This window comes from Theropithecus gelada, chromosome 3 (assembly GCF_003255815.1).
Source record: "Theropithecus gelada isolate Dixy chromosome 3, Tgel_1.0, whole genome shotgun sequence".
Classification (NCBI taxonomy): Eukaryota; Metazoa; Chordata; class Mammalia; order Primates; family Cercopithecidae; genus Theropithecus; species Theropithecus gelada.
The window spans coordinates 174132668-174159582 of record NC_037670.1 but is presented as its reverse complement, the minus strand read 5'-3'; the positions used below and the strand labels follow the sequence as shown (position 1 = coordinate 174159582).

Here is a 26915-nt window from a genome sequence, read left to right as displayed (position 1 = left end):
GCCTTTTCCCAATACAAACCCAAGAAAACTGGCCCAGCTCCTTTGGTGTGTTACAGGCTGAACCGTGCCCCTCCCCAAAAGTGTATGGTAGAAGCCTAACCTCCAGTACCTCCAAATGTGACCTCACTTGGAGAGGGGGTATTTAGAGAGGTCATCAGGTTAACATGGACTCATTAGGGTGGGTCATAATTCCATACAACTGCTGCCCTGATGTGAAGGGGAAATTTGGAGACAGCTGTGTAGAAAACACCATCTGAACAGGAAGACAGCCATCTACAGGCCAAGGGGAGAGGCCCGGGACAGATCCTCCCTCCCAGCCCGAAGAAGGAACCGACACCTGGACTGTAGACTTCTGGCCTCCAGGACAGAGACAGTAAATGCTGCTGTTGAAGCTGCCCAGTCAGGGGTCCTCTGTGCGGCAGCCCCGGGGGACTCACAGAGTGTGCCCTGGGAGTCCTATGAGTCCTGTGGGAATTCCCCCACCCTTCCTGGCACACTCTTGAATGCTCTCAAGAATGTCGGGAGACGAGGCAGCATGCTGGTGGCACAACCAGCCCCGCCCCACCGTGGGCCCGCATGGAGCTCCCTTCTACAGGGGTCAGGTCAGGGCCTTCCTTAGCAACTCACTTCTTTAATTTCAGAATCCACAGAGGTAAGTCCAGCTTAGACCAAGCGGCCGAGTTCTCTTCAAATGAAATCTGTGCCAGTATTTACTCCAGGAAGGCAAGAGCCCAGCCCTTCATGACTCCTGAGATCAGGAATGGCTGGTGGTTAGGAGGCGCTCTCCTGGCCACTCTAGCTGTGTGGGGCACTCCCTGCATATGTGGGGCACACATGGCCTGTGCACACCACCCACCTACAAGCTTGGGCGGCTCCAGTGGGAAAGACAGGAGAGGGAAGCAACATTTGATTGAATCTGAGCCAAGAGGGCCAGAGGCTGAGGAAGGTACCCCCACAGCAGCCTCCTGAGCAAACAGCACCTGGGGGCTCTGCCCAGTTGGGACAAAGGGTGAGGCTCCCAGCAACAGTTAAGAGAGATGGCATCCCCTGGGAGAGAGAGGCCTGGGGTTGGGTGACAGGGCTTCCACACCACCACTGCACCCTTGGCAAGAATGAGCAGATGTGGAGAAGAGGAATGCCATCAATGCGCCCCCCACCTCGGGTCCCTGTGCTCCCCACCCCACAGTTCTTCCTGGAGTGCCCTCTGCACTCCTCCCAGCAGGCTGCTCGGCTCCTTAGGCCGGTCTGGGATCCCTGCTGGTGCCACTCCCGAGGTCAGCACGTCTGCATCCGCACTGGCTGCAGGAGGAGAGGCTCCCTGCAGAGGTAAGGCAGCAGGCACTAAAGGGGGAAGGGGGCTCTGGTGGCCCCCGGTATGTCCGAGGAGGGGGTGCGCAGGCGGCGCAGCGTGGCAGCTGGGTGCGGAGGACAGCAGCTGCTGGGAAGAGCTGCAGTGGAGCCCAGGAGGTTCTGCTGGGGGAGCGTCTGGAGGCAGCGGAGGTGCCCGGCGAGCGGTCCCTCTGGAGAGTCCTGGCGGGTCACCCGCCCTGCAGCCCTCTCCCTGGCCACGCAGGATCTTTGGTTTAGGCCTTGTGGGTCCCTTCTGCCTCCAGTAGGGCAGGTGTCTGTGACCAGAGCCATGAGCCCAGCGAGGTCCCCGTGGGAGGGTCCACATCCAGGAAGGTTGGCCCATTGGCCCAGGGCCTTGGGGACGCCTCCCCAGCCGATTCACCTGGGTCCTCATGCTGGCCACTTCCTGAGCCAGGCCTGCCAGCGCCGTGGCGAGGCGATCCAGCTTCTCTGCGAGGGCAGCACCGAGGCTGTGCAGCTCCTGTTGCAGGGGCTTCCCACAGTGGCACAGCGGCTGCGGGGAGGAGGCTGGCAATACTGGAGGCGCGGCTTCCTGAGGGGGCAGCTCCGGAGGTGGAGACTCACGGGGTGGCTCAGGCGGGACCTGGGGGAGCAGCCTCCCATGGGTCTTGGCTAAAACCAGAGCAAGGACCGGTCAGAGTTCCTGGTTTGTAAGGAACTCTCTCTCCCCAGAGGTCCCCTGAACCAAGGGCACTCAGTACCCTGCCTCCTCCAAGGCCCGGCTTCTAGAAGGGAAGGAAGGTGAGTCAGGCCTGAAAACACTGACGCCAATGGTTATGGCATGAAAACTGGCTACATCTCCTGGCTGTTCCCCAAACTGATGGGCAGGATCAACCACAGGTTGGGTTTGGGCTTCCATGGTAACCAGGCTTTCCTAAACTGCGGTCTTCCCACCTTCTAGGAATCTGGTGGGTCTTTGTGTTGTTAATGAGACCAAATGGCAGCCCTGCCCTAGGAGTCAGTGAGAAGGGCCCAGAGCCCCTGGACAGCATGAGACCAAGGCCATGGGAGCATCAGGAGATGGGCCAAAAGGGCCAGGCCAGCCAAGGGCCTTCTGCGCATTTTTTGTGGGGTGACTGTGGGGCCACTCCAGAACTCAGTGCTCTTGGTTACAGGCAAACCACAAGGGTTCCCACCCACTTCTGCCTTTACTCTCCCCATTCAGAAGTTACAGATTCACAGGAGTCATAAGCTTTTTTTTTTTTTTTTTTAAAAAAAGATCACCTAATCCTTCACCCTAAATTCCCTTGGAACTGGTCCCAACCCTGGGCAAACCACAAGAAAGGCTTGGCCAGGCACTTGCCATTCCTAACCTGTTCAGCCCCAGGCTGGCTGCAGAGATGCTTTCTTCCCTGTTTCTCTGGGCCCCCAGCTGTGGCTCTGCCTTTCTCTTTTCGGCACCTCCAAGGCTTTAAACCGAGGAAAAAGTGAAGACTGGAGTAGCTAAAGGACCCAACCGCTGTTTGGTCAAGTTCATCAACAAGAATCTTGGCCTGGAGACCCCGGCCAGGACTTCTACAGAGGACAGGCAAGGCTCGGTGGCCCCAGGCAGCTCAGAGCTCTCAGCAAAGCGGTGGCGCCTGGACAGAAGCCAACACCCTGAGCCAGTAAGAGAACCTGCCGCAGGCCGCACTGAAAGTTCCTGGTGTGGGGTTGTCCCCAAGTGACCCAGGGCACTAGATGCCAGGCCCCCTGCATGTTTCCACCATGGGTCCGCAGGGGCAGGCGTGTGACATGGAGCCAATCCTCTCACAATGACCGCAGCCAGGTCATCCTGGCCTCAGTTTCCTCACCTATTCTCTAAAGTCCCCTCAAGCCCCAAACTGATTCTTCACTTCTCAATTTCCACCTCTAAAGGGTGTGTCTGCTTTTATGAAAATCCCAACTGGTTCTGTAATAAAACACTGAAATGAAATATGCAACCTGAAGTGGCTTACAGGTGAGACTTTTCCTACCCATCACCCAAACGGTGACCCTGGACGGCTGTTTTCCCCAAGCAGGGGCTCTGGGTCCTGGCCTGTGCAGAGGGAATGGGGGAAGCCACCAGTTCACCTGCAACTCTGGGTCTTCCATGTCCAAGCTCCAGGCCTCTGGATGCTTCACTAACCCTGGGCCTTTTCTCCAGCCGAGAAACAGGGCAGGGATCCCCAGCTGTACCTGTAGAAAAAGCACAGAGACCCTGGGGCAGGGAGACGATCGTTTGGCCAGAGCCATTCTGACATACCCTAAAACAATCTCAAACTCTCAACTTTCAAACCATGACTAAATGAGATAGAAGATGGACACTTGGCCCACGAGGGAGGCTAATTCTGGTGGAAGGGCCCGCTGTGGTGCGTGTGTGTGGTGTTCCTGCCCGGTCTGCAGGGGGCTCCGGCAGGAGGTAGTGGCTGGAGAGGCAGCTGGGAAAAAGGACTCTCATCTGTGGGTCATGCCCCAGTGAGACCTCCGAGGGCGGGCTGGGGCATCCTGTGGTCCATACCCAGCCCACTCTGCCATTTTCCGCTAGGCCCACTGGGGAGTGAGGAATGTACGGCCCGGGCCTACACAGACCAGCGCCAGGGCTGTAAATGGAGCCAGCAGCAGGAGCTGGGGAGAGCTCCCTCCACTGACCATTTCTGGCCTCTTCCTCCTTCTCCCCATCCTCTACCACTGCCTCTCCCTCCTCCTCCTCCTCCTCCAGCACTCCTGAGGGGGCCAGGCCAGCAAGTACTATCTAAACTCTCTTTTCTCCCAGGCAACTGGGACCTGTCTCCTGTCCCATCTGCTTTTCCCGCTGGGAGCAAACACTGGCTCACAGTGAGATTGAGAAGCAAGGTGACCTGGGGCAGCAGGCGGCATTTCTAGCTTTCCTAATGGGACACTCTCCAAGAAGTCCCCCCAGCTGGGGAAATCTCACTTTTGAGACTTTTGTTACTGATGCCAAGTTTTAAAAGCATACACTATTATCGTATAAATACATCCGTATCTGTCTCCATGTACGCGTGTATATTAGCAAGTGCAAACACTGTGTACATGGCTTCAAGTGGGTGGCCCAGACCTCCCTGCAGCTGCTCACCAGCACCCCCAGCAGCCCCGCCCTCCCTCTCGGACACAGCTCACCTTACAGGGAACTAAAGCACGGCCAATGTGCAGGACTCCCTGGCAAGAGCCAGGCAAAGTGACAGGCAGGACTCAGAGGATCCAGTCTGGACTCCTGGCCCTCTGGGGGACGCATGGGCGCCCCCTCAGGAGACCCCAGGCTCACCTGCACCAAGGCCGCTGCAGTACCTGGGCTCTGTTCTCCTGGGGTCTTCACCAGGGCTGCTGCCACTGCTTCCAGCAGGGGTCCCACCAGGACATGGGGACAGAGGGACAGGAGGCTTACAGCTGGGAAGGCGGTCCCTCTCTTAATGTCACAAACAAAGCTGGCATCAGAGTGGTGACTGGCGCTCTAGCACACACCCCGCTATCCTCCCTTTCCGAAGAGGCTCACCCTGGAGGAGCGGCCTCCAGAGCTCGGGCTCTGGCCTTGGGTCTTCTCCTTCAGAGCCGCTGAAGCTCGAGCTGGAGCCGGGGCTGGGGCTGGGGCTGGGGCCTGCCACGCAGGCGAAGCGCAAGGGCCGTACAGGCAAGATCCCCCTCAGGGCGCTCTCCAGGCAGTGCAGCGGGGAGGGCTTGGGGGCAGGCCCTGAGCAGGGGACCAGAGAGTGCTCTGTCATCAGCCTGAAGAGAGCCAGGCCTCTGCCTTAGGGTCTGGGCACACAGAACTGGTCCCCTTTCAGCTCAGCCCACACTCAACATGAGTTCTAGGGGACCCTAAATGGCTGCCTCTCTTGCCACAGAAAGAGGACAAAAGTGAAGCCAGAGCCTGGCCAGGACGCCAGCAGCTTTGGAAAGTCTGCTGGGGAACTTTCTGGAAATCTCCAGTCCTTGGAAGTCATTAGCAGTCTGGTTCTAGCCAGGCTTAGGTCTCACAGGCCAGGCGGCCTCTCCCACCAGGCAGGTACCATCCCTGCACCCCGGTATCTCATAGGGGCCAGCAGCCCAAGGGTGGGACTCAGTTAGGGTCCATCCTTGTGTGATGGGAGAGTCAGCAAAACCACATTTATTCAGCAAAGGTATCCCACCAGGCCCTGTGGCAGATCGAGGAAGGAATTCTGCTGGAAGTTAAACCAAGCAGCAGCAGTAGACAGCGGGAGCCCCTCAAGAAGCTTCTCCACAGGAGAAACCCAATGGATGGACACAAACAATGATCTTCCCGACCCCGCTCCTTGTCAGCACTTTGTGACACTTTATCTTCTTGTTTAGCGAACCTCAGTTGCTGTTTGGCACCAGCTTCTGTCCTCTGGGCAAAGGATGAGAGATGGGGAAGGAACAGAGGGACAGAGAGGGGAAGTCTATTTCCTTGTCAAACACTTTAACTAAAGCATGGTTGTCAGTACCGAAGGCAGGTGCCAGCTCACCCTCTGGGAGCCACCTCCACACTCCTGGCCTGGTGGCCCCAGGGTCTTTGAGCCCCCGCTGGTGGCAGGCGGGGACGCAGCTGGAGGTGAACACCTGTGGGCTGACCAGACGGAGGCTCCGGGTGGGCACTTCTCCCCTACCGTGCCCAAGACGGGCTGATTCCCAGGCCTCGGCCCTCAGTCCTGTTTTAATGAGAAAACAGAAGGCCTGTCAGCCCCACGGGGCCTCGTGCTGCCACAGAAGGGACAGGAAACAGTCTCTGCCATTGCTGGGCTCTCGGGCACACCAGTGTCAGGTGTGGGAAACACCCACCTGCCATGTTCCGGGGAGCGCCCGAACCCTCCAGAACCTCTCTATTCCCAGACCCAGCTGCGTGGAACCCTGGGCTCAGAAACTGGTGCCCAGACACCAAGGCACATGGGGCAGGCACGGCCGGGACAAGGAGCCAGCTCCAGCCAGGGCAGTGGAGCCACAGACAACGGCACTAAGGTGTCCCCATCACTCAGATGCCAGCAGGTCTGCACGTGTGTGCTGAACAGACTTTCCGGCCTCCAACAAGGCTCAGCCCAGGCCTATTTCCAGAGCACCATGTTGGCTCAGGAGCAGATATGAGCCCACAGGTGCAGTGCCCAGGGCATCCTCGGAGCAGCCCTGTCTACACCCTGGGCCCCGTCAGCCGCTATTACCTTCCTTGTCTGCTGTCCAGTTCCTGGGCTCCACTCTCCTCGGTCCCCTGTCTGCTGCTGAGGAGCAGGGCCAGGCAGGCCGCAGCACAGGCACAGGTATCTCCTTGAGACAGTTCTCCAGACCCTGCAGTGGGGAGCTTCCTGGCGGGCTTCCTGTGAAGATCAAACATTCACAGATGACGGGGGCTGTAGCTCGTATCTCTGCAAACCGCAGAAGCCTCCCCTCTTCTGCTGTGCCCAGGGAAGCAGGGTCACAGGAGTGCTGGGCACAGAGCACTGGACGTTGTCAGTCCTGGCTCTGCGGCGGCCCTGCTTTGGCTGCCGTGGAAGCAGCCTGGCCTGTCCTGGCCACCCACACAGAAGCCTGGCCTGTGGCTGTCAAGGTGGCATTGTCCACAGGTGTGGGTTCCAGTCCTCCTCAGCACACCCAGCTGCCACTACTGTGAGGGACGACATCCTGTGTCCCCAGCACAGGGGATCAGGGGATGGCCCCACAGATGGAATGTGCTAAGACTTCCTTCACCACTCACAGAGGGGAACAACGCAGGCCCCCTCACCTCTGGGCCATGGCAGGCCCACATGCATGCAGCTTCAACTAGGAAAGAACTAAATACACTGTAAACATCCTATTTCCAGTGACAGCCATGCGAGTAACAGGAACTAGATGAACTGAAACTCTAGAGCGAGGAGAGCCCTTCCTAATAAAGCGGACAGTGCTGCCACTCTCTTTCCTGAAAGCGTTTGCTGATGATCCTGGGCCGAGGCACAGGGCGGGAGGGAAACCCGCAGCGCTTCTGAATGTCCACGGGCTGGAAGGGCAGGTGGAAACCAGAGGACCTCCACGTGCATTTTCTCCACAGCACATCCGCTGAGTTCTGGGGCAACAGAGGGAGCCGGGAGTTGTCTGGAAGCTTCTGAAAGGCAGTGTGAAATATCCTGCAGTTTGGGTTACTTAGTAAACAAAGTCCACCCAGGCAGGACACATGAAGCATGCTACCAAATACCACACTGCTGTCCCAAAGAAGAAACTGGTGCTGGTGGCCAAGGAATATGAAAAGTATAGAAAGGAGTCAAAGACAAATGCTGATGACAAAGGCAGCCTGGAGGGGGCATGTACAGATGCTGCCCTCTGTGTGAGGAAGAGGAGGGGAATGAACTCGCAGCAGTGGCAGGAGGGGCTGCAGCGCCGAAGACTTCATTTTTCCCACATAACCTTTTATAGCTTTTGAACAAAGCTATGTGATCATATTACCTATGAAGTCAGTTGCATTTTGGGGGAAAAGCCCCACACCCAAGGGGCTAACCCCTAGTGGGGCTTGGGAATTCAGGCTGCTGTGGACACTGGCAGGCCCCACAGGCCTGACCAGAGCTGTGGCTGCTGCGAGAGGCCTGTTCAGTAAATATGTTGGCAGTCAGGACAGAGGTGAGGACAGAGGGACTGGTGTCGGCAGGACAACACAGACCAAGAGGGCTCGGATTAACCGGGTGGGGGAAATAAAAAGGCCAAGAGGAGATGCTGGAGTCCTGCAAGATCCTCAAGTCTGCAGCAAACGCGACTGGAGTGACCGGGGCAGGCACAGGTCACCAAGCACACTCCCGAGTGTCTCTGACACGAACCTCACTGTATGTTTTCCTAAGCTGGGCGTCAGTTTGATATCACAGGCAATTCTTTGTGGCTAGGGTAAGGAATTCAATGCAAAAAGGAATTTTTTATTTATATTTATTTATTTATTTTTGAGATGGAGGTCTCACTCTGTCCCCCGCGCTGGATTGCAGTGGTGTGATCATAGCTCACTGCAGCCTCAAACGCTGGGGCTCAAGTGATCCCCTGCCTCAGCCTCCTGAGTAACTGGACTACAGACTATTGGTGCCACTCCACCCAGATAATTTTTTAAGTCTTCTGTACAGGCTGGGTGCGGTGGCTCATGCCCGTAATCCCAGTCCTTTGGGAGGCTGGGGCAGGCGTATTGCCTGAGGTCAGGAGTTTGACACCAGCCTGGCCAACATGGTGAAACTTCTTCTCCACTAAAAATACAAAAATTAGCTGGGAGTGGTGGTGGGCACCTATAATCCCAGCTACTCGGGAGGCTGAGGCAGGAGAATCACTTGAACCCAGGAGGTGGAGCTTGCAGTGAGCCGAGATTGCGCCATTGCACTGCAGCCTAGGCAACAAGAGTTAGACTCCATCTCAAAAAAAAAAAAAAAAAAAAAAATTTCTGTATAGACGGTGTCTTATTATGTTGCCCAGGCTGGTCTCAAACTCCTGGCCTCTACTGATCTTTCTGCCTCAGCCTCCCAAAGTGCTGGGAGTACAGGCGTGAGCCACTGTGCCCAGCCCAAAAAGATTTCTTTTTTTTTTTTTTTTTGAGACGGAGTCTTGCTCTGTGCCCCAGGCTGGAGTGCAGTGGCGCGATCTCGGCTCACTGCAAGCTCCGCCCCCCCGGGTTCACGCCATTCTCCTGCCTCAGCCTCCCAAGTAGCTGGGACTACAGGCGCCCACCACCTCGCCCGGCTAATTTTCTTGTATTTTTAGTAGAGACGGGGTTTCACCGTGTTAGCCAGGATGGTCTCGATCTCCTGACCTCGTGATCCGCCCGTCTCGGCCTCCCAAAGTGCTGGGATTACAGGCTTGAGCCACCGCGCCCGGCCCCAAAAAGATTTTAAAAGAAATCTTAGATATTGTCCTGTCCCTTCTGAAACAAGTCACTAAAACGGAGCCGCCCAAGAAAAGCCCTGCATCTGCTCCTGCCTCAGTATCCCTGGCTCTGCTCCCAGCACTGGCACGGGAGTCTGACCCAGTCAAGCCACAGGGACTGGGCAAGGGGCCTCAAGTCCTCTCCCAGAATGAACCCCAGCCTCGGGCTGGCCTAGCTCACCTTTTCCAGGCTGCTGCCCCTGGCTCCCCACAGGGCTCCCAAAATCCAGGTCCCAGTCAGTGCTGCTGGATGAGGAGAAGCTGGTGGGGGTTCCTCGGGGGGCTGGGGGCCGGGTGGGGCCATCTCTCACACAGCGCTGCAGGCTCAGAGGCAGAACAGGCTCTCTGGTCGCTTCTGTAGGGAACAGCACAGTTGTGGTCACCAGGAGGCTCACTGGAGAGGAGACCCCTGGGCCATGGGGTACACGGGCACCAGAAGACCCTGCCCCAAAGTATCTCCCACTGCGGTTTCCCTGTGGCACAGATTAAACTCCCATAGCGCGTGACCCACAGAAACCCCACAGTGAGTCTCGTGACTGGAGAGAGTTCTGAGAGAAGGAAGTAGGGCAGGAAGATCTGCACTGGCTTTCGCCACATGCAGGCAGCTGTCTGGGGGTGAGTATGAAAGGCAGCCTGGCGGAGTGGGCCTGCGCCTCAGGAGGCTGGAGAACATAATGACCTGACAGTCCTCAGCATCTGCCTCCACTGCTGTGCCCAGGGACACGCCACCCCGCGCCCATGGCCACAATCTACCTTCACTGTGTGATCTGTGGGGCTGCAGTTCAGGCCTCTGAGACCCAGAGTCTCCTGGCTGGGGGTTCTGGGAACAAGAAGTGGCCAGCAGCTGGGAAGGTGACGACCCACTTTGGGGAATGCCCTTCAGACAGGCTTCCAGGGCTTCTAGCGGTGAGCTTGAGGCACTGGCAGCTGGAACAGGAGAGAACACCCTGTCACCATCTCCCACACATCCCAGCTTTGCCCATCAGACCCCTGGCTGGCTCCACCCGACGTGCTTTCTGCAAGGTTGATGAGTCCTGCACCAGGCTCTGGGACCTGCCAGGCAAGAAACCCTTCTGTGGGGGACTGATCTGCCCTTGCCCCCTACCCTACCCCTGGAAGGCATGAAGACAGGAGGGAAGTGAGGAGGGCCACACGTCAGCAGGGGCAACTTCCGGGGCCAGGAATCACTGCAAAACAAAGGCCCCGAGGCAGCAGGGGCTTGGGCTGAGGAGGCCGTGGATGAAGGGATTCTCTGCTTGGGAAGAAAGGCCAGGGGGCGGCTCCCTGCTGAGAGCTGCTTCCCTGGGGTTGGTGGAACCTTGCCAGGGACTGACAAGCCCATGGGGAAGACCACCAGAGCAGCCAACCCCAGGCCTCACCTTGAGCCTCAGCGCCCCAGCTGGGTTGGGGGACCCCTCTGGTGTCTCCAGTGGCTGAGGGACTGAGGGGCTGCCTGCCAGGCTGACAGGATGCGGGTCCTGGGGGGCTCTGGACCCAGCTGTTCTCCATCTTCACAGAGAGCAGGCTGCCAGCTCCAAGACCAGGACGGGCAGGAGGGGTCAGGAGGTGTCCAGGCCCTGCGGGAGAAGGCCAGTGGGAAGCCCAAGATTCAGGCCTGGACTCACCCTGAGAATCCCTTGAGGTCTTTATAGGGTTAGGAGGGGCTTCCAAAGCCCGTGTGCCTCCACGGCAGTCACCGGATCAGAATGCTGTCACTTGTCAATCATCAGCAGAGAGACGAGTCACACGCCTCCTCCCCCACCATGGCCCCCTGCGGTGCCCCCAAGGTTTCTACCAGGCGTGAAGTCGGCCCTCCCTGGACAGCACCAATCACATCTTTCTCCATGGCCAGCACACCTGACTCAACCCAGCTGCTCAGGGCTTTGTTCTGAGAAGCTAACAGCTGAGGTGACATGCACGGAAACGTGAACCCATGTGTGGGCCGGGTGGGTATAATTAGGATTTGGGGTTCCCAGCCCTCACACACGGCGGAAATCCCAAATCTCAGTTATACCAACCTGACCCAAACACACAGGACCCCAAATCACAATGAGGAGCTGTGTGTGTGCTGGGCTAGAGCTCCGTCCTCTATTTCTTGATCTGGCTCCCTCCCCACTTTCCTTTCGGAATGTCCAGCTCCTCCTCTGGGAGCCAGCCTGAGAATTATCAAGTGCTGACCGAGCCCCTCCCACGCAGCTCGCTCCATTTACACAGCGGGGATCTCCCGCATCTGGCTCCTCTCCCTGAAGGGCCACCGTGGGGGCCTGAGTGTTTATGCTGGGGGCCACCTATAGCCCTGCCTGGGGCAGGGTAACAGAGGACGTCTGGGGGCCCTCCCAGCCCAGCGAGAAGAATTTACCTCCAGAACCCCTTTTCCAGGCCCCTGGATTCTCCTGCAGACGTGGGTTCCCCGCTCCCGAGGGACTGGGATGCCTGTCCTGGGCCTCGGGGAGCTCCTTCAGACAGTTTAGCAGACCCTGGAGGGGACAATCTCCTGAAGCTGCCTCGGTCTTCACTAAAGGAAAAAGGAACATGTTTTCACCTGGAGCCCAGCGTCCTCAGCCTTCACGACAAACAACAAGCGGAATAAGTGAGAGGGGCGTGGGGCCAGCTCTGAGGATGAGGATCCTCCAGGGGCTCACTGAGTCTTCCCGGTGCCTGGGTTCACACACCTGCCACAACTGGACAGGGCAGAGAGGGAAGGCATGGAAGTCGCCCTGCAGGCAGACATGTGGTATCGCTCTGAGGACAAACTGAAGGAAGTGGGCTGTCGGGGTCACTGTTCGAGACAGCTCTGTGGGTCCTGAACAAAACTTACATTTGAGGAAAATGGAGTTGTACAATAAGCACATTACTGCAGCTAAGCTCACTGCGGCCCTGTGAGTGGGAACAGCCTAGGCTCAAGGCGTCAGGAGCCTGTCAGGGTCTGACTCCACAACCTGTGCCCTGGCCCCTCCACCATGCCGTCCAGAGCCCAAGCCCACCCCATGCATCATGCCTGGCATCAATGCAAAGCGACATATGAGCTCTGCAGCTCTTCCCCTCGGGTCCCGGGTTGGGAGGAGGAAGGGACATGAAGAAACCAGGGCAAAGCCTGCTTCCAAGTTTCCTTTTCCCAGCTGACCAAATGCTGTCCTTAAGAGAGCCACCTGGCTCCAGAAAGGTGACAATGGCAACACAGCAGTGGCCAAGCTGGTAACGATCCCTAAGGGAGACAGTTTGGAGCAGGAGGAATCGCTGTTGAAATGCAAACCAAGCTTCAGAGACCTCAGCCTGAGGCCCCAGGACTCACCTGCCCAGGGCGGGCTCCCAGACCCCAGGTCTGTTCTGGTTAGCCTGGACGTGCCCAAGCTGGGGAGAGGCGGCAGGAATCTTGGGGATGTCTCGGGGTGCTGGGGCCCAGGCACGAGGATTTCCTTCAGACAGTTGATGAGGCCTTGCAAGGGGCTGTTCCCAGGAGAAATTCCTGTAGCACACACAAGGTGGGCCGGGGTCAGTGCAGTCCTGACGGGGCACCCAAGAGTGCTTCAGCAGGCACTCAGGTCTCCGGGCGGCTGAGATTCCCGCCCGTGAGAACACAGACAAGGCCTGCCTCGTGGAGCTGCCACCAGGCCCAGGCTGGGGAGCAGCATGACCTCCTCGCGTGAACTAAACACACTTGCCCATCACCACCCCACTGAGGAAAGTCTGCCCCTCACCGGCCTCCGAGGTCCCTCTCTCCTGTTCTCTGCGGCTCTTCCTCCTGCTGGGGCTAAGGGTGGGAGGGCTGGGCTCCCCGCCCGGGGCTCCCGGGGCTCCTGGGCCTTCCTTCCGTGTAGGCCATGGTTTGTCGCCAGTTTCTGTTGCAGGAGAACACAAGAGGGCCTTTCTAGCCCCAGCTCCAGACTCTGGAAAATCACCCCAGATCTGGTCCCCGAAGAGGACAGCCTTCTCCAGCTACCCAAGTCCCTGTTCCAGGAGGGCTGAGGGCTTTCACCATTTCTTTCTGGTTTAACTGTAAACAGCAAGACTGTTGGTTCACTGTGAACACCCCTAGGCCCTTCCCCGTGAGCCCAGCCACCGAATTTGGCTCAGCAAGTGATGCTGGCAGTCTCGACATGTAGACCACAATCCCACACTCATGCTTCTCAAACCAGGGCACACAGAACCCCAGAGCAAATGTGCCCGACACCCCCTGAACACCAGATGAAACCACAGCTAAATGGGGTATGTTTTTTGGGAATGCCAATTTTATTCCATATAAATTTGAATTATATTTTATAAAAACAGACAAATGCAAAATTTGTAATAAGTTTTAAAAATAAAATGAGACCCCAGAGAAATCCTAGGAGCTCGCCTGGCCCTGTTCTGCAGTTGGGGTTGCTGTGATGAGATGGTCTCCAGTGCACACAGGTATGTGAATGTTGCCGGCCGTGGGCCTGCATGTGAGAAACTGCCGGAGGCTTCTGTGTTCAAAGTGCTCAGTGATCAGGCGGGAGGAGAGGCTCCCCAGGGGCTGAGCATCACGCCTCCTCTTTGGTGTTTACACCAGAGGCTAAATATGTGGTCCTGCTCCCTGGGGCACCTTGTCAACAAGAAAACAGAGCAACAAGGGAACTGAGTCCTAGAAAAAAATGAAGAGGGCACAGGGTCCAGGTCCCCTGACGCCATGGTCAGGGCTCTTGAAATGCTGGTTCTCCCTGTCCCTGCTGTGTCAGACTCACTGATGGGGAGAGGACTTCCCTGGACCCCGTCACCAGTTGGGCCACTGGAGCACAAGCTGTCGGTGGGCGTGGCGGCCAGGCGGGGCTGGCTGGCAGGGCCATCTGGAAGGCAGCTGAGCAGGCCTCGGAGAGGGCAAGGCTCTCTTGCCACAGCTGCTGTCGGGAAAGAGGGAAAAGACAACAGCTGGTAAGATGCCCCTAACATTGTCACACTGTCACATTCTGGGTCTTTTCCTTCCCATGTGCTGCTAACAATGACCAGGATGTCAGCCAGCTATGCGTTGTCATCACTGGGCTCTGATGGGGCCACAGTGGGTGGAGGGTGACAAAGCCACACAGAAACTACCATGAGAAAGCCCGAGCTGCCCTCTCACCAGCTATGGCCACGCACTCAGAGGGCGGCACACGGCCTAGCCGTGAGGAACAGCAGATGACTCTGCCTCCCCGCCTGTGCCTGGGAGCCCACATGCAGTGCAGTGCCGTGGACTTGCGCTTCATCATGGGGAGTGCAGAGGAGGCTGCGTGCACTGGCCCCGCTGTCTGACTTACCCTCGGGGCTCACTCTCTCTCCATCCAGGCTGGCTCCCCGGCTCTCGCTCTCGGGGCTGTCCATAGCGCCCTTGACTTCCCCAAACAAGAACTCTGGGATCTCCTTCACCAGCTGCACCAGGGCGGTGAGGTGCAGGCTGTGCCGGGGCTGTCCCCCTGCGGAGAGGCCACAGTGACCCCGCACCCCTGCGGCTGCTCAGCACTCACACCTATGTGCGTGTTTTCACACCCAGCATCTCACATAATCCTCCCAGCCACAGGAGAAGCAGCCAGAGGAGACACCATGTCCCATGAGATATAGAGGACTTGGGCTCAGGCCAGGTGCTCTGGCCAAGGGAAAGCCAGGGCATGGGGGCAGGGCCTGGGTAACAGGGCTCTTCTGTTCTGCATTACTCGTTAATCTCCCTGCCTCCCAGGGGAATGCCCAAGCGGGCTGCCGCCACACTTCTCCCACCATCTGGGCCCTCTGCCTTTTCGGCACCCCCTAAATGCCTGGCCTTGCCCAGTCTGGGCCAGTGGAGCATGTCCACCATCTGAGGTCTTGGGATGTAAGCCTTGTGGCAGGACTTTTAGGAGTTGGGGCAGGTTCTGCAGGGGTGGCTGTGATAAGGCTTCAGGGTGGTGGCAGGTGGGGGGCCTGAGGCAGGAGGTACTCTCCAGGGTGACCCCAGGCTTCCTCTGAGTGCTTCTCTGCATAACAGGCTTCCAGCCCAGAGTGATGAGAGGTGAAAGTTCGGGAGGTTGCAGTAGGGGAGCCAGGGAGGTGAGCGGCTGGACTGAGCCGGCTGAGGTGACACATTGCCCGGGCCTGACGATCTATAAGTGGGAGGAGACGCCCAAAGTCTGACAGATAACTTACACTGGGGACCTCCGCCACCAGCAGGCTCCTGCCCCTCATCAGCGTGGCTCCCTCCCACGACAGCTCCTCCAGACTCTGAGGGTGACAGGAAAGCAGAGAGGGGGAGCAGCTCAGCTGTCCCTGGGAAAGAAGAGGGAACTGTGGCCCTGGGAATGGAGTGGCCTCTGCTTCGCACACAGTTGGGTAGCACCCCAGGCCCCTGCATGTCTGTGCACATTCACGTGACCACTTAAACTCAAAGAACCACAGAGTGGCTGGAACCTCAGAGGCCACCGCATACCCCCACCGAATTGTACCTAGAACCCGGTCCTGGGAGATAGAACAGCAGCAGCGGGAACGATCCCCGTGTTCATTTCACAGATGGAAAGACTAAGGCTGCCAGGTCCCAGGGACTCCGGTTTCCCTTCCACCGCCCACCAGGCTCCTGCCGCACATGCTGCTGCCTCCTGTCCTTACCCACGGAGACCAGCGTCTCGTAGTTCTCCCGCATCACGTCCCGGTAGAACTCCCTCTGCCCCTCCTCCAGGAGCCGCCACTCCTCCTCCGAGAACCGCACTGCCAAGTCCTTGAAGGTGATGGACACCTGCAGGCACAGTCTCCAGGGGGGTTAGTTGTTCCATCCCAGAGGGGCCAGCCTAGCTGTCCCTGCACTTGGTGACCCCACCTAGGCCTCCAGGTGCACACTCCAGGATAATAGCCAGAGCCGGGGGCAGGGTCTGACATGCAGGAATCCCCTCAGGAGACAGCGCTGGGGGTGAGCTGTGTCTCTGCAGAGACACGCTGAAGTCCTAACCCCCACGCCTATAAGTAGGACCTTATTTAGAAACAGGGTCCCTGTGGATGGAATTACTTAAGATGAGGTCATGATCCTAAGTAGGGGGGTCCCTTAGTCCAGTATGACTCATGTCCTTATCAGAAGAGACACAGAGACAGACACACAGGGAGAAGACGGCTGTGTGAAGACAGGCAGAGACTAGAGTAATGCAGCCACAAGCCAAGGAATGCCCAGGGCCACCAGAAGCCACAGAGCCTTCAGAGGGAGTGTGGCCCTGCCCACACTATGATGTAGGGCTTCACGCCTACAGGGCTGTAAGAGAATACATTTCTGTTGTCCACCTAGTTTGTGTGCTGGGTTTAGAGAGGTGCTCAGAAGAAACCTGGGGTCGCCCTTGGAAGCTTTGGGTCACCAGGCGCCTCTACACTCTGTACTCCTATCTCCTATTCTCTGTACTCATCTCCTCCTACCCTGTGGCTTTTTAAAGTAACAGGAACATTTTTGTCTACGTTTCTTTAAAAATGGTCCTTCGGCTGGGTGCGGTGGCTCACTCCTGTAATCCCAGCACTTCGGGAGGCCGAGGCAGGCGGATCACCTGAGGTCAGGAGTTTGACAGCAGCCTGGCCAATATAGTGAAACCTTGTCTCTACTAAAAATGCAAAAATTAGTCAGGTGTGGTGGCGGGCACCTGTAATCTCAGCAACTCAGGAGGTTGAGGCAGAAGAATTGCTTGACCCTGGGAAGCGGAGGTTGCAGTGAACCGAGGTCGCACCGTTGCACTCCAGTCTGGGCAATACAGCAAGACTCCATCTCAAAAAAAAAAAAAAAAAAAAAGTCCTTCAGTGGACTTCAAAGTGGCCATCAGACACTAGAAAATGACCAGCATCAATAGGCTTGAATTTAAAATTATGGCAAAAATTAACTGTGCAAATTAAGCAAACAGAAGGTAAATTATGGGAAGGGTCCTTCCTGTTGAGAAATGAGTGTTAAACTATTTATTTGTAAGAATGAATTATTAAAGAAAACGAAAACGTTCCTAATAAAGCAAAGACAATTCACCTCTTGTTTCATGTGCTCAGCACAGCTATTTTAATTAATTAATAAAGACAGGATCTTACTATGTTGCCCAGGCTAGTCTTGAACTCCTGGGCTCAAGTGGTCATCCCAAATTGGTCTCCCAAAGTGCTGGGATTACAGGTGTGAGCCACCGCACCCACCCAAGTCAGTGATTCTACAAACTGTCCCAGGCCAGGGGTGATGGCTCACGCCTGTAATCCCAGCACTTTGGGAGGCCCAGGCAGGTGGATCGCCTGAGGTCAGGAGTTCAAGACCAGCCTGGCCAACATGGTGAAACCCTCTCTCTAATAAAATACAAAAATTAGCTGGGCGTGTTGGTAGGTGTCTGTAATCACAGCTACTTGGGAGGCTGAGGCAGGAGAATTGCTAGAACCTGGGAGGCAGAATTTGCAGTGAGCCAAGGTCACAACATTGTACTCCAGTGCCTGTTTCAAAAAAAAACAACAACAAAAAACCGTCCCTGCCACTAACCGGCAGCCTTGATGTCTACTCACTGCCGGGCTCTCTGCCTGTTCTCCTTGAACAGCTGTTAACTTGTCCCACGCAGTCACACCTACCAATGTTCCTCTCTGGCCAGGCTGCATCTACAACCCTGGCAAGGGGCATCCCCTCCAGTGACTGCCTGCCTGAGGCCCAGAAGCCCAGAGGCCCATGGGCAGTGAGACGCCCTAGCCTTTGCCTCCTGCCTCAATGTGCAGACTCTCCCTGAGCCTCTGCGGCTCTGGCCCAGGTATGGTCACTCCCTCTCAGGCACAGTCTCAGACACCCTCCAAAACTTCTCTCAAAGAGTTATTTACATTTCTTCCTAGTGTCTTGGAACAGAGAAAATGTAGCCAACATCAGGGTCTATGCAGAAGAGCACGCAGAGCGGCCCGAGACTGCTGTCCTTAGGAAGGCCTGCTTGCCAGGAGGGCCCCGGGCTGGCTTCCAGGCATTTAGGTGTCAGGAGGCTTCCTACCATTCCCTAAACGATGGAAGTGGCTCAAGGTGCCTAGATTGAACAAACAATGTGGTGTGTGCCACACCCCTGCTTTCTTTCTGGGAGTCTGGAATTTTGGTTCATGCCAGGCAGAGGGCTCCCACATGACACTCTGGTGGCTCAACACAGAGCTGGCAAGACAGGTCTGAGCTCTAAGTAAGAACATGATACCAGCTGTGTTGGTTCCACTGGTACCACCGCTGACCTGATGTGGAAGTTAAGAGGTTCTGGACCCAGAGACCGGGCAGAGCACGGTGGCTGGGGCTTAGCCTCAGTAGCCAGGCCGCCAGAATTCCAATCCCTGCCTTGTTTCGTATTAGTTATGAGACCTCAGCCAAACAACCCATTTGGGCCTAAGCGAACTCATCTATAATACTGGGATCATAACAACCTACCTCATAGAGACATTGTGAAGACAAAACAAATACAGGAAGAGTGCCTGAAACAAATGCAGGGACTATTAATATTAAGAGCTATGATTAGTAATACTGCAGCCAGGCCTGTCTGCCTAACGCCCGCTTGCAGGTCTGAGCCCACCAGCTGAGCTCTTCCACACACTGCTCCTGACCACCGGTGCCTCTCTCGCTCCAGGCTAAATATATCCCAGCTCTTCCAGGAATCTGTAAGAGATGCTTTCCAGGCCTCTCACCATCTCAGCCTCAAGACAAACTGTTTTGTGACAAAATTCTTACAAAATGCAAATGGGAACTGACTGTGGCCAGGGTAAGCACTTCTGCCAGTGGCCTCCCTCTGCCCAGAAAAAGCAAAGGAAGAGTGAGGGTTTTGTGTGTGAGGGAGTGAGCAAGTGTGAGTGTGCAAACACCTGGACCACAACACTCATCTTCGGGAGGAGGAAGGCCACCACTGGCTGGCTCTATCCACACACCACCAGCCTTCCTCCTTGGGCCCCACTTCACCTCCTTCCCCCAACCACTGGATAAAAGCTTTCTGGCCTGACCCAGGACTGTTGTAACCGGGCAGCTTCCTAGCTCACGGCTGCACATTGGTCCTCCTAACACACCCTTCCACAGTGTCACTAGCCCGGCACAAAAACTGCAGCTTCAGTGCCTGCTGGACCTGCCCCTCTCTCACAGTCCTTCCCAGCCTAGACCTGCTCTCCCAGTGGGCTTCAGGCTCGGGCTCCCAGACCAGACCCTGCCCCAGGGCCTCTCAACCTGGAGGCTGTGCTCACATCCCCCTGGGCTTCTGGGAACCCTCCCTGCTCCTCTCCACCTGACTGTGTCCTACCACTCCCCAAGGTCACCCCTGGCCACCTTCTCCATGAAGCTACACGGTGTAAGGATATTCCCCTCCCCGAACATCAGATCTGAAAGGTCAGCCCAAACTCCTCACTTTACAGAACGGGAAACTGTGGTATGAGGAGGCCCTAGGATGGGGCCATGGGCATGTCTGAGCGAGGGTGTCCCTGGGCTACTTAACTGTGCATCCAGACCTGAAAAGGACACTTGACTGTCCCTGCCCAACAATATCCAATTTGCCTGGCCTCTCCCTTCTCCCCAAATGCTTAGGGACACTAATGATACTAAGGGCCTGGCACTGTGTCTGCTCTGCCTAGTCACTCGCTGTCCCCCATCCATGCTGCCTCAGACTGGCCAAAGCTCAGGAGCCACCACAGTTGCAGAACTGGCTCCAGGTGCCCATTCAGAAGGACGTGCAGCAGTTGCTGGTATCAGTACCAGATACCTGATGCCTCGCTGGTACCAGCACCAGAGTTTCCTGGCATCGTCACAGCCCACACAAAACCTAGCCCAAACGGTGCCCAGGCTATCACAGCCTGGGGCTCTCCCTCCAGTTCTCCGATCTAAAAGCCTTACCTGGAGGCTTCCCAGGACAAAACTTGGGGTTTGCTCTATCTTCTGTTTCTCCCCATTTCCACGTCCCCAGGCCCCGGGATCCAGGATTCCACCAAGAATAGAAGTATGAGATTTACTCACTCCTTCCGAGGCCTTCATGCCCACTCTACCAGAATAACTTGTAATGAAAGAAGCCACGACAAGGGGGGTTTCCCCAGGTGGAGACTGGGCCGTGGGTACCCAGGGGCGGAGAGCGGCAGAGAGATTGTCCAAGGACCTGAACTTCCCGGCACGAACCCCCGAGCATCAGGCCTGCCCCGCCTCGCCCAGTCGATCCCGAAGTTGGGGGCGGGGGGGTCCCAGCTCTTTTTCGCCCTGCCGCCTTCGGGGCTGCACTGCGCCGAGGGGTCCGCGCGTCCGCCTGCCTTACCTGGCGCGCCATCCCCGGGCTCAGCCTCCCCGCCACTCCTCAGTTTCCGGCGCGGCCCCTGGCGCGGGCGCGCGCGACCCTCGTCGGCGGCGCCCAGGTCCGCGCAGGAGGAGGCGGGGCCGGGGGCCTGGGCCGCGGGGGAGGGGCGGGGGTGGGCGCGACTGGGCCCGCCCCCGGCCTCGTTGAGCCCGCCCCGCGCGCCTCGCGTCCCTTGGCTGGTGGTGCCGTTTCCGCCCGGGGGCCGGCCGGCCGGCGGGCCGGTGCAGGCGCGGACTACACTTCCCAGAAGGCGCCGCGGCGCCGGCTCGGAAGCGGGGGGCGGAGACAGGGCGGGGCGGGGCGTACCTGGCTCCGGCCTCGTCCCCGTCCCCTCCCCTCGTCCCCGCCCCCAAGTGCGGGCAGAGGTTGCGCGCCGAGACCCGCCGGGCTGGCTGTGGGCGTGGAAGCCCGCGGGTACGCGCCGCACATCACTCATTCATTTCCCGCAGCCACCACTGAGCGCGTCCCATGTGCCATGGGCTGACGGTGGGGATGAAAAGGGAGCCGTCTTTCCCAGAGGCCGCGGTCGGGGAAACCCGACCCGGAATGGAAGGGGTCGAGGGTCCTGCCGGGCGTGGGTGGGCCAGAGCAGCTGCCAGGCCCCCGCGCGTCCTCACGTTTTTCGCCCGCGCTCCCGCTTGCCACAGCCATGACCTACCTTCGTGTCGCATTTTGCGTGCCTGTTTGCTGGTCTGGTAACCCCAGTTATTCCTGGCACGTGGTAGACCTCAAATAAACGTGTGATGCGGGAAGGCAGCGCGGCCCACCCTCCTCTGCCTCCCCCTGCGCTTCCCGAGTTCGAAGGCCTGGTCCGGGCGGACGAGGCGAGAGCGGGGCTCTCCGGGGGTGCGGGCGAGGCGCAGCAAGCCTCGTTTTCCTGTCTGGAGAAGGACCCGGTCATTTTTATAGAAGGCTCCTGGAAGGGGGCCTGCGGGACTAAGCCTGCTGTGCCAGACAGAAGCCTGGAGGGGAAAGGAAGCCTGTGGTCCCACGCAGAGGAGACTCTGCTCTGAGTTTGGAAGTCCCGTCCAGACCCTACGGCCCAGAGAGCGCTCTGCCTGGCAATATCGGAGGGAAGGAAAGGGAATTCCTCGCCCAGCCGCCCGGGGCTGGCCTTTGCAGCTGCGCCGACTGTGATCACCTCCCAGAACTCGGGTACTATGCCGACTACCCCTCGACCAGGCCTTTGAGGAAAGGCTCGCGCCCACCCGGGCAGAACCCCCTCGGTCATGCCCGAGACACCTTAGACACAGGACTGGTGTGTGCGCAGCCTGCTGAACAAGGATTTGAAGATATCACAAGGCCCCACTTCGCAGAAAGGGGAAACTTAAAAGTCCAACTTCTCATCTCAAGAGCCCTACAGGCCACATGTCTCAGGGTAAGTCCCCGCCTGGGCTTTAGGCTGGGTCCCACCTCCGTGCCAAGGTGAGGTGGGCTCCTTACAGTAATGTAGTACTGTTCCCAGCTCCTCTCCACCGCCCACCCTCCGGTCTGGGATCCCTAAATTTTAAAACCCCCTAAACCAGGGGTCCCCAACCTTTTAGGCCAGGGCCCGGTTTTGTGGAAGGGAATTTTTGCATGGACGGGGAGGGGGGTTGCTTGGGGATGAAACTGTTCCCCCTCAGGTCACCAGGCATTAGATTCTCCTAAGGAGCCCGCAACCTGGATCCCGCATTCACAACAGGGTTCCGGCTCCTATGAGAATCCAGCACCTGCTGATCTGACAGGAGGCAGAGCTCAGGGGTTATGCGAGCAAGGAGGAGTGGCTGTAACTACAGATAAAGCTTCCCCTGACTTGCTCGCAGCTCACCTCCTGCTGCACTGCCCAGCTCCTAACAGGCCAGGACTGGTACTGGTCCATAGCCCAGGGGTTGGGGATCCCTGCCTTAAACGTAAACTCTTTTAGAAAGAAATCTCTATCCAAGTAAGATGCACCTTTGTTTTAACATGTGCAGATTCTTGGCACCTCTTTGACTCAAACTTCCACTTCCTGGCTAGGCTTCCTGCCCCATTTGTGGGCCATCAGTCACTAAAAGCAGTTCACCAACATGAAATTTGCTGGATGGCCAATTATTTAAATTATGGAGACACTTCCTAGCACCCCCATCCCCCAAAGTTTAGTTGCACCTTTGACCCTGCAGACCTGTGTTTACCTCAGCCTGTGTATGTGTGTTAAAAAATAGTTGTGAAGACCTGTCCTGAACCAGGTTTATTGGGTGGCTCTGGACACAGACAAAGGCAGGAGTGGAGATGAAACACATCTTTAAAAAATCCTTGACTGGGGCCAGGCACGGTGGCTCACACCTGTAGTCCTAGCACTTTGGGAGGCCAAGGCTGGTGAATTGCTTGGGCCTGGGAGTTCTAAACCAGCCTGGGCAACATGGCAAAACCCCATCTCTACAAAAAAATGCAAAAATTAGCCAGGTGCAGAGGTGCACCCCTGTAGTCCCAGCTACTTGGAAGGCTGGGGTGGGAGAATTGCTTGAGCCTAGGAGGTGGAGGGGGATTGCAGTGAGCCAAGATGACACCACTGCACTCCAGTCTGGGTGACAGAGCAAGACCCTGTCTCAAAGACAAACAAACAAACAAACAAAAATTCAATAATTCAGATTGGTTGTTTAGCAAATTGATATTCGGTGGTTTAGCTTTTACCATATTTGGCTTTTGGCTATCTGGTCATTCTGTGAATTGACTTTTGGTGAACTAGTCAGCACTTTTCCCAAATGAATCTAAAGGCAAATTGTGCTGGCCAGTCCTCCATGTAAAAATGGCTACAACTTTAAAATATTTTCTGATTTTCATTATTATTTCTTTTTCTATCCGTGAGGTTATTTAAAAGTACTTTTTAATTTCCAAATGAGAATCTTTTTTATGAGTTATCATTTTGTTTTTGAGTTTTGCCTTATGGTCAGAGAATGTAGTATGTGATGTTGATTTTTTAGAATTTTCTGAGACTGCTTTGTGGCCAAGTGTGCAACAGATGTTTGAAAATGTTCCATGTTTGCCTGAAAGAGTACATATATTCTAATATTGGTGTAGAATCTAGTTAGAGCTATAAAATCAAGCTTATCAGTCATGTTGTTTATGCCTTCTATAGCTTATCATCTTTTTGCCTTTGGAACTATCAGTTACTAAAGAGGTGTTAAAGTCTCATATCAAGTTTGTGCATTTGTCAATTTCTCTCTGAATTTGTGAGGATTTTTGCTTCATGTATTTGGAAGCTATGTGATTACAAATTTAGAATTGTAGTATTTTCCTGGATAATTGTTCATTTTATTATTAGAAAGTAACACTCTCCCTAATAATAGTCTTTGTCTATAATCCATTTTGTTTGATATTGCTGCAGCTACACTAACTTTATTTTGGCAAGTGTTTCTTTGATATATCTTTTCCTGTCCTTTTACTTTCAAACTTTGTGTATATTTACTTTCAGATGTGTGTCACATAACAGCATGTAGCTAGATTTTGTTGTTGCTGCTGAATCCAATATGACAATCTCTATCATAATCATTAATCTACTGATTTGAAAGTTATGCTTTCCTTTTCTATTCATTTAGGGGTTAGTCTGTAACTTTACACACATATTTGGTTTAATAGAATCTAATATTAATGACTATTTCTGATCTTCTCCCAAATGATAGAAAGCTTTTTGAATATGAGTTTAATCACACTATTCCCCTTCTGTCTTGTGTGTAATTATTGTTCTTTTTAGTTACATCTTGTTTTTAAGACTCTCTCCTGACATTTAAAGTAATTGTTTTTGTTTTATACAATCTATGCTGTTTGGATTTACCAGTGTGCTCACCACTATCTTTGTTCACTCTTTTTTCTTGCTTCTTTCTTCTTCCTTCTGGGTTCAATGTTCTTCCTGAAGCACAACTTTTAAAATTTCTTTCAGCAAGGATATTTTAGAAGTAGATACTTTCAGTTATATAAAATGTCTTACATTTTTCTCACTCCTGAATGATAGTTTAGCTAGGGAGAGAACTGTTTCACACTTTAAATATTTTGTTCTATTGTCTCCTGACTTTCATTGTTGCTGTTGAAAAGTCTGCTGTCAGTCTAATTATTCCTTTACATATGATTTAACTTCTCTGGCTTCATTTAAGATAATCTCTTTGGCCGGGCTTGGTGGCTCACATGTGTAATCCTAGCATTTTGGGAGGCTGAAGCGGGAGGATCAGCTGAGGTCAGGAGTTTGAGACCAGCCTGACCAACTGGAGAAACCCTGACTCTAGTAAAAATACAAACAAATTAGCCAGGCATGGTGGTGCATGCCTGTAACCCCAGCTACTCGGGAGGCTGAGGCAGGAGAATCGCTTGAACCCAGGAGGCAGAAGTTGCAGTGAGCAGAGATCACATCGTTGCACTCTAGCCTGGGCAACAAGAGCGAAACTCCGTCTAAAAAAACAACATCTCTTTATCTGTGGTATCATGAAGTTTCGCTGCAATGTGACTAGGTATGGATCTTTTATTTATCTTTCTTGGAACTCATGAATCCTAAATCTGAGGTGTCACGTCTTTGTACAAGTCTGGAAAATTCTCAGCTATTATGTCTTTTAATATTGCCTCTTCCCAGGCTGGGCATGGTGGCTCACGCCTGTAATCCCAGCACTTGGGAGACCATGGTAGGCAGATCACCTAAGGTCAGGAGTTCAAGACCAGTCTGGCTAATATGGTGAAACCCTGTTTCTACTGAAAATGCAAAAAATTGACCAGGCATAGCGGCGCATGCCTCCAATCCCAGCTGTTCAGGAGGCTGAGGCAGGAGAGTTGCTTGAACCCAGGAGGCAGAGATTGCAGTGAGCTGAGATTACACCACTGCACTCCAGCCTGGGTGACAAAGCGAGACTCTGTCTCAAAAAATAAATAAATAAATAAAAGTGAAATGAATATTGTCTCTTTCCCATTACACTTTCTTCTTGTGGAATTTGTATTTGACATTTGTTGGACCCCTTTATTCTGCACCATCTCTTTTAGTTACTCTTTCATATTTTTCATTTTTTTTAGGCCTTTGTGCTTCATTCCTAGTAATTTTTAAAATATTTACATTCTTTCATTCCTAAATCTCTCTTTAGCTTTGCCTAATGTGTGTTTAATGTTAATTAAATTATCAGTTTTAGTGACTGCACTTTTCATGTTAGATGTATCTGCTTTATCTTTAAAAAAATCATAGGTGTCCATGCTTTCAATTCCTCATGTCTTTAAGATTTTTAACTACCCTTACTTTATAGGATCTGTCTGGTAACTCTATGGCCTGACTTTATGACTTTGTTTTGTTTGGTGGTTCTCACTCATAATAGGCTGGTTCCTTGTATATTTATTACTTTGAATTGTAAGGCCATCTTAAGCCAGGCTTTATCAGTAGGAATCCTGTGCAGTCTGGCTTGAGGGTATNTTTTTCTTTTTTTTTTTTTTTTTTTTTTTTTTTGAGACGAAGTTTCACTCTTGTTGCCCAGGCTGGAGCACAATGGCACAATCTCGGCTCACTGCAACCTTTGCCTCCAGGGTTCAAATGATTCTCCTGCCTAAGCCTCCTGAGTAGCTGGGATTACAGGCGCCCACCACCACACCTGGCTAATTTTTGTATATTTAGTAGAGATGGGGTTTCACCATGTTGACCAGGCTGGTCTTGAACTTCTGACCTCAGGTGATCCACCCACTTTGGCCTCCCAAAGTGCTGGGATTACAGGTGTGAGCCACCAGGGGATACTCTAGAATCATTGTTAGCCTGAGTACTTTTTATGTTAACTTTCAGGTTGAGGAATTTCTGAACCATGTAGGTAGTATAAATTCAAAGCCCTAACAAGTGTGAAGGTAGTTGTATGGTTATGGATTCTCAGGGGCGATGCCCTCTGCCTCCCCAGAAAGAGAAAAATGTCCTGTGTTCTTATGCTAGTGGATGCTTTTTTTTTTTTTTCCCCCCCAATGCTTTTACTAATATTATGGCTCTCTAAGAGTTTGACTTGGTACAATAGAAGGTAGACTCAGGTCTTAGGCCAAATCTCCTGTACCCAGATGGCTGTGTAAACTGAAGCACCTTGGTTAGCTCACCACAACCACCACAGGCATTCCCAGGATCAGCTCATATTTACCTATCTGGGTTTTAGTTCATCCCCCACTGCCACCCCAGAGATAGCCTTCACTGTTATGAGAGCTCAGCTCTATATAAGAATATATATTGCCGGGCGCGGTGGCTCAAGCCTGTAATCCCAGCACTTTGGGAGGCCGAGGCGGGTGGATCACAAGGTCAGGAGATCGAGACTATCCTGGCTAACATGGTGAAACCCCGTCTCTACTAAAAATACAAAAAACTAGCCGGGCGCGGTAGCGGGCGCCTGTAGTCCCAGCTACTTGGGAGGCTGAGGCGGGAGAATGGCGTGAACCCGGGGGGCGGAGCTTGCAGTGAGCCGAGATCGCGCCACTGCACTCCAGCCTGGGAGACACAGTGAGACTCCGTCTCAAAAAAAAAAAAAAAAAAAAAAAAAAAAAAAA

The 26915-nt window shown here is 54.7% G+C and overlaps 1 protein-coding gene across 3 annotated transcripts; it reads right to left on the bottom strand.

The window, feature by feature from the left end:
- Window positions 1–611: 611 nt before the first annotated feature.
- Window positions 612–20477, bottom strand: KRBA1 (KRAB-A domain containing 1). Of its 3 annotated transcripts, none has more exons than XM_025379494.1 (17): window positions 20093–20477; window positions 15763–15902; window positions 15307–15426; window positions 14448–14603; window positions 13899–14054; window positions 12894–13034; window positions 12488–12661; window positions 11555–11710; window positions 10575–10772; window positions 9949–10122; window positions 9377–9550; window positions 6501–6653; window positions 5814–5996; window positions 4844–5038; window positions 4616–4756; window positions 3424–3528; window positions 612–1983 (listed from the first exon to the last, which is right to left on the bottom strand). In XM_025379494.1, exons 2-17 carry the CDS (start codon window positions 15794–15796, stop codon window positions 1142–1144), a joined length of 3102 nt encoding a protein of 1033 aa, XP_025235279.1. In that variant the 5' UTR covers window positions 15797–15902; window positions 20093–20477; the 3' UTR covers window positions 612–1141. The 3 variants fall into 3 exon arrangements, with proteins under 3 accessions (XP_025235279.1, XP_025235277.1, XP_025235278.1); XM_025379492.1 differs by having other exon boundaries at window positions 15763–15889; window positions 20382–20477; XM_025379493.1 differs by having other exon boundaries at window positions 13899–14051; window positions 15763–15889; window positions 20382–20477.
- Between the last annotated feature and the right edge of the window lie 6438 nt (window positions 20478–26915).

Coding starts and splice junctions, on each gene's coding strand:
- KRBA1 (XM_025379492.1), bottom strand. Junction 10,773..11,554: donor CTGGAAAAGGGGTTCTGGAG/GTAAATTCTTCT, acceptor CTTCTCCCGCAG/GGCCTGGACACCTCCTGACC. Junction 3,529..4,615: donor CTGCAGCGGCCTTGGTGCAG/GTGAGCCTGGGG, acceptor CTTTTTCTACAG/GTACAGCTGGGGATCCCTGC.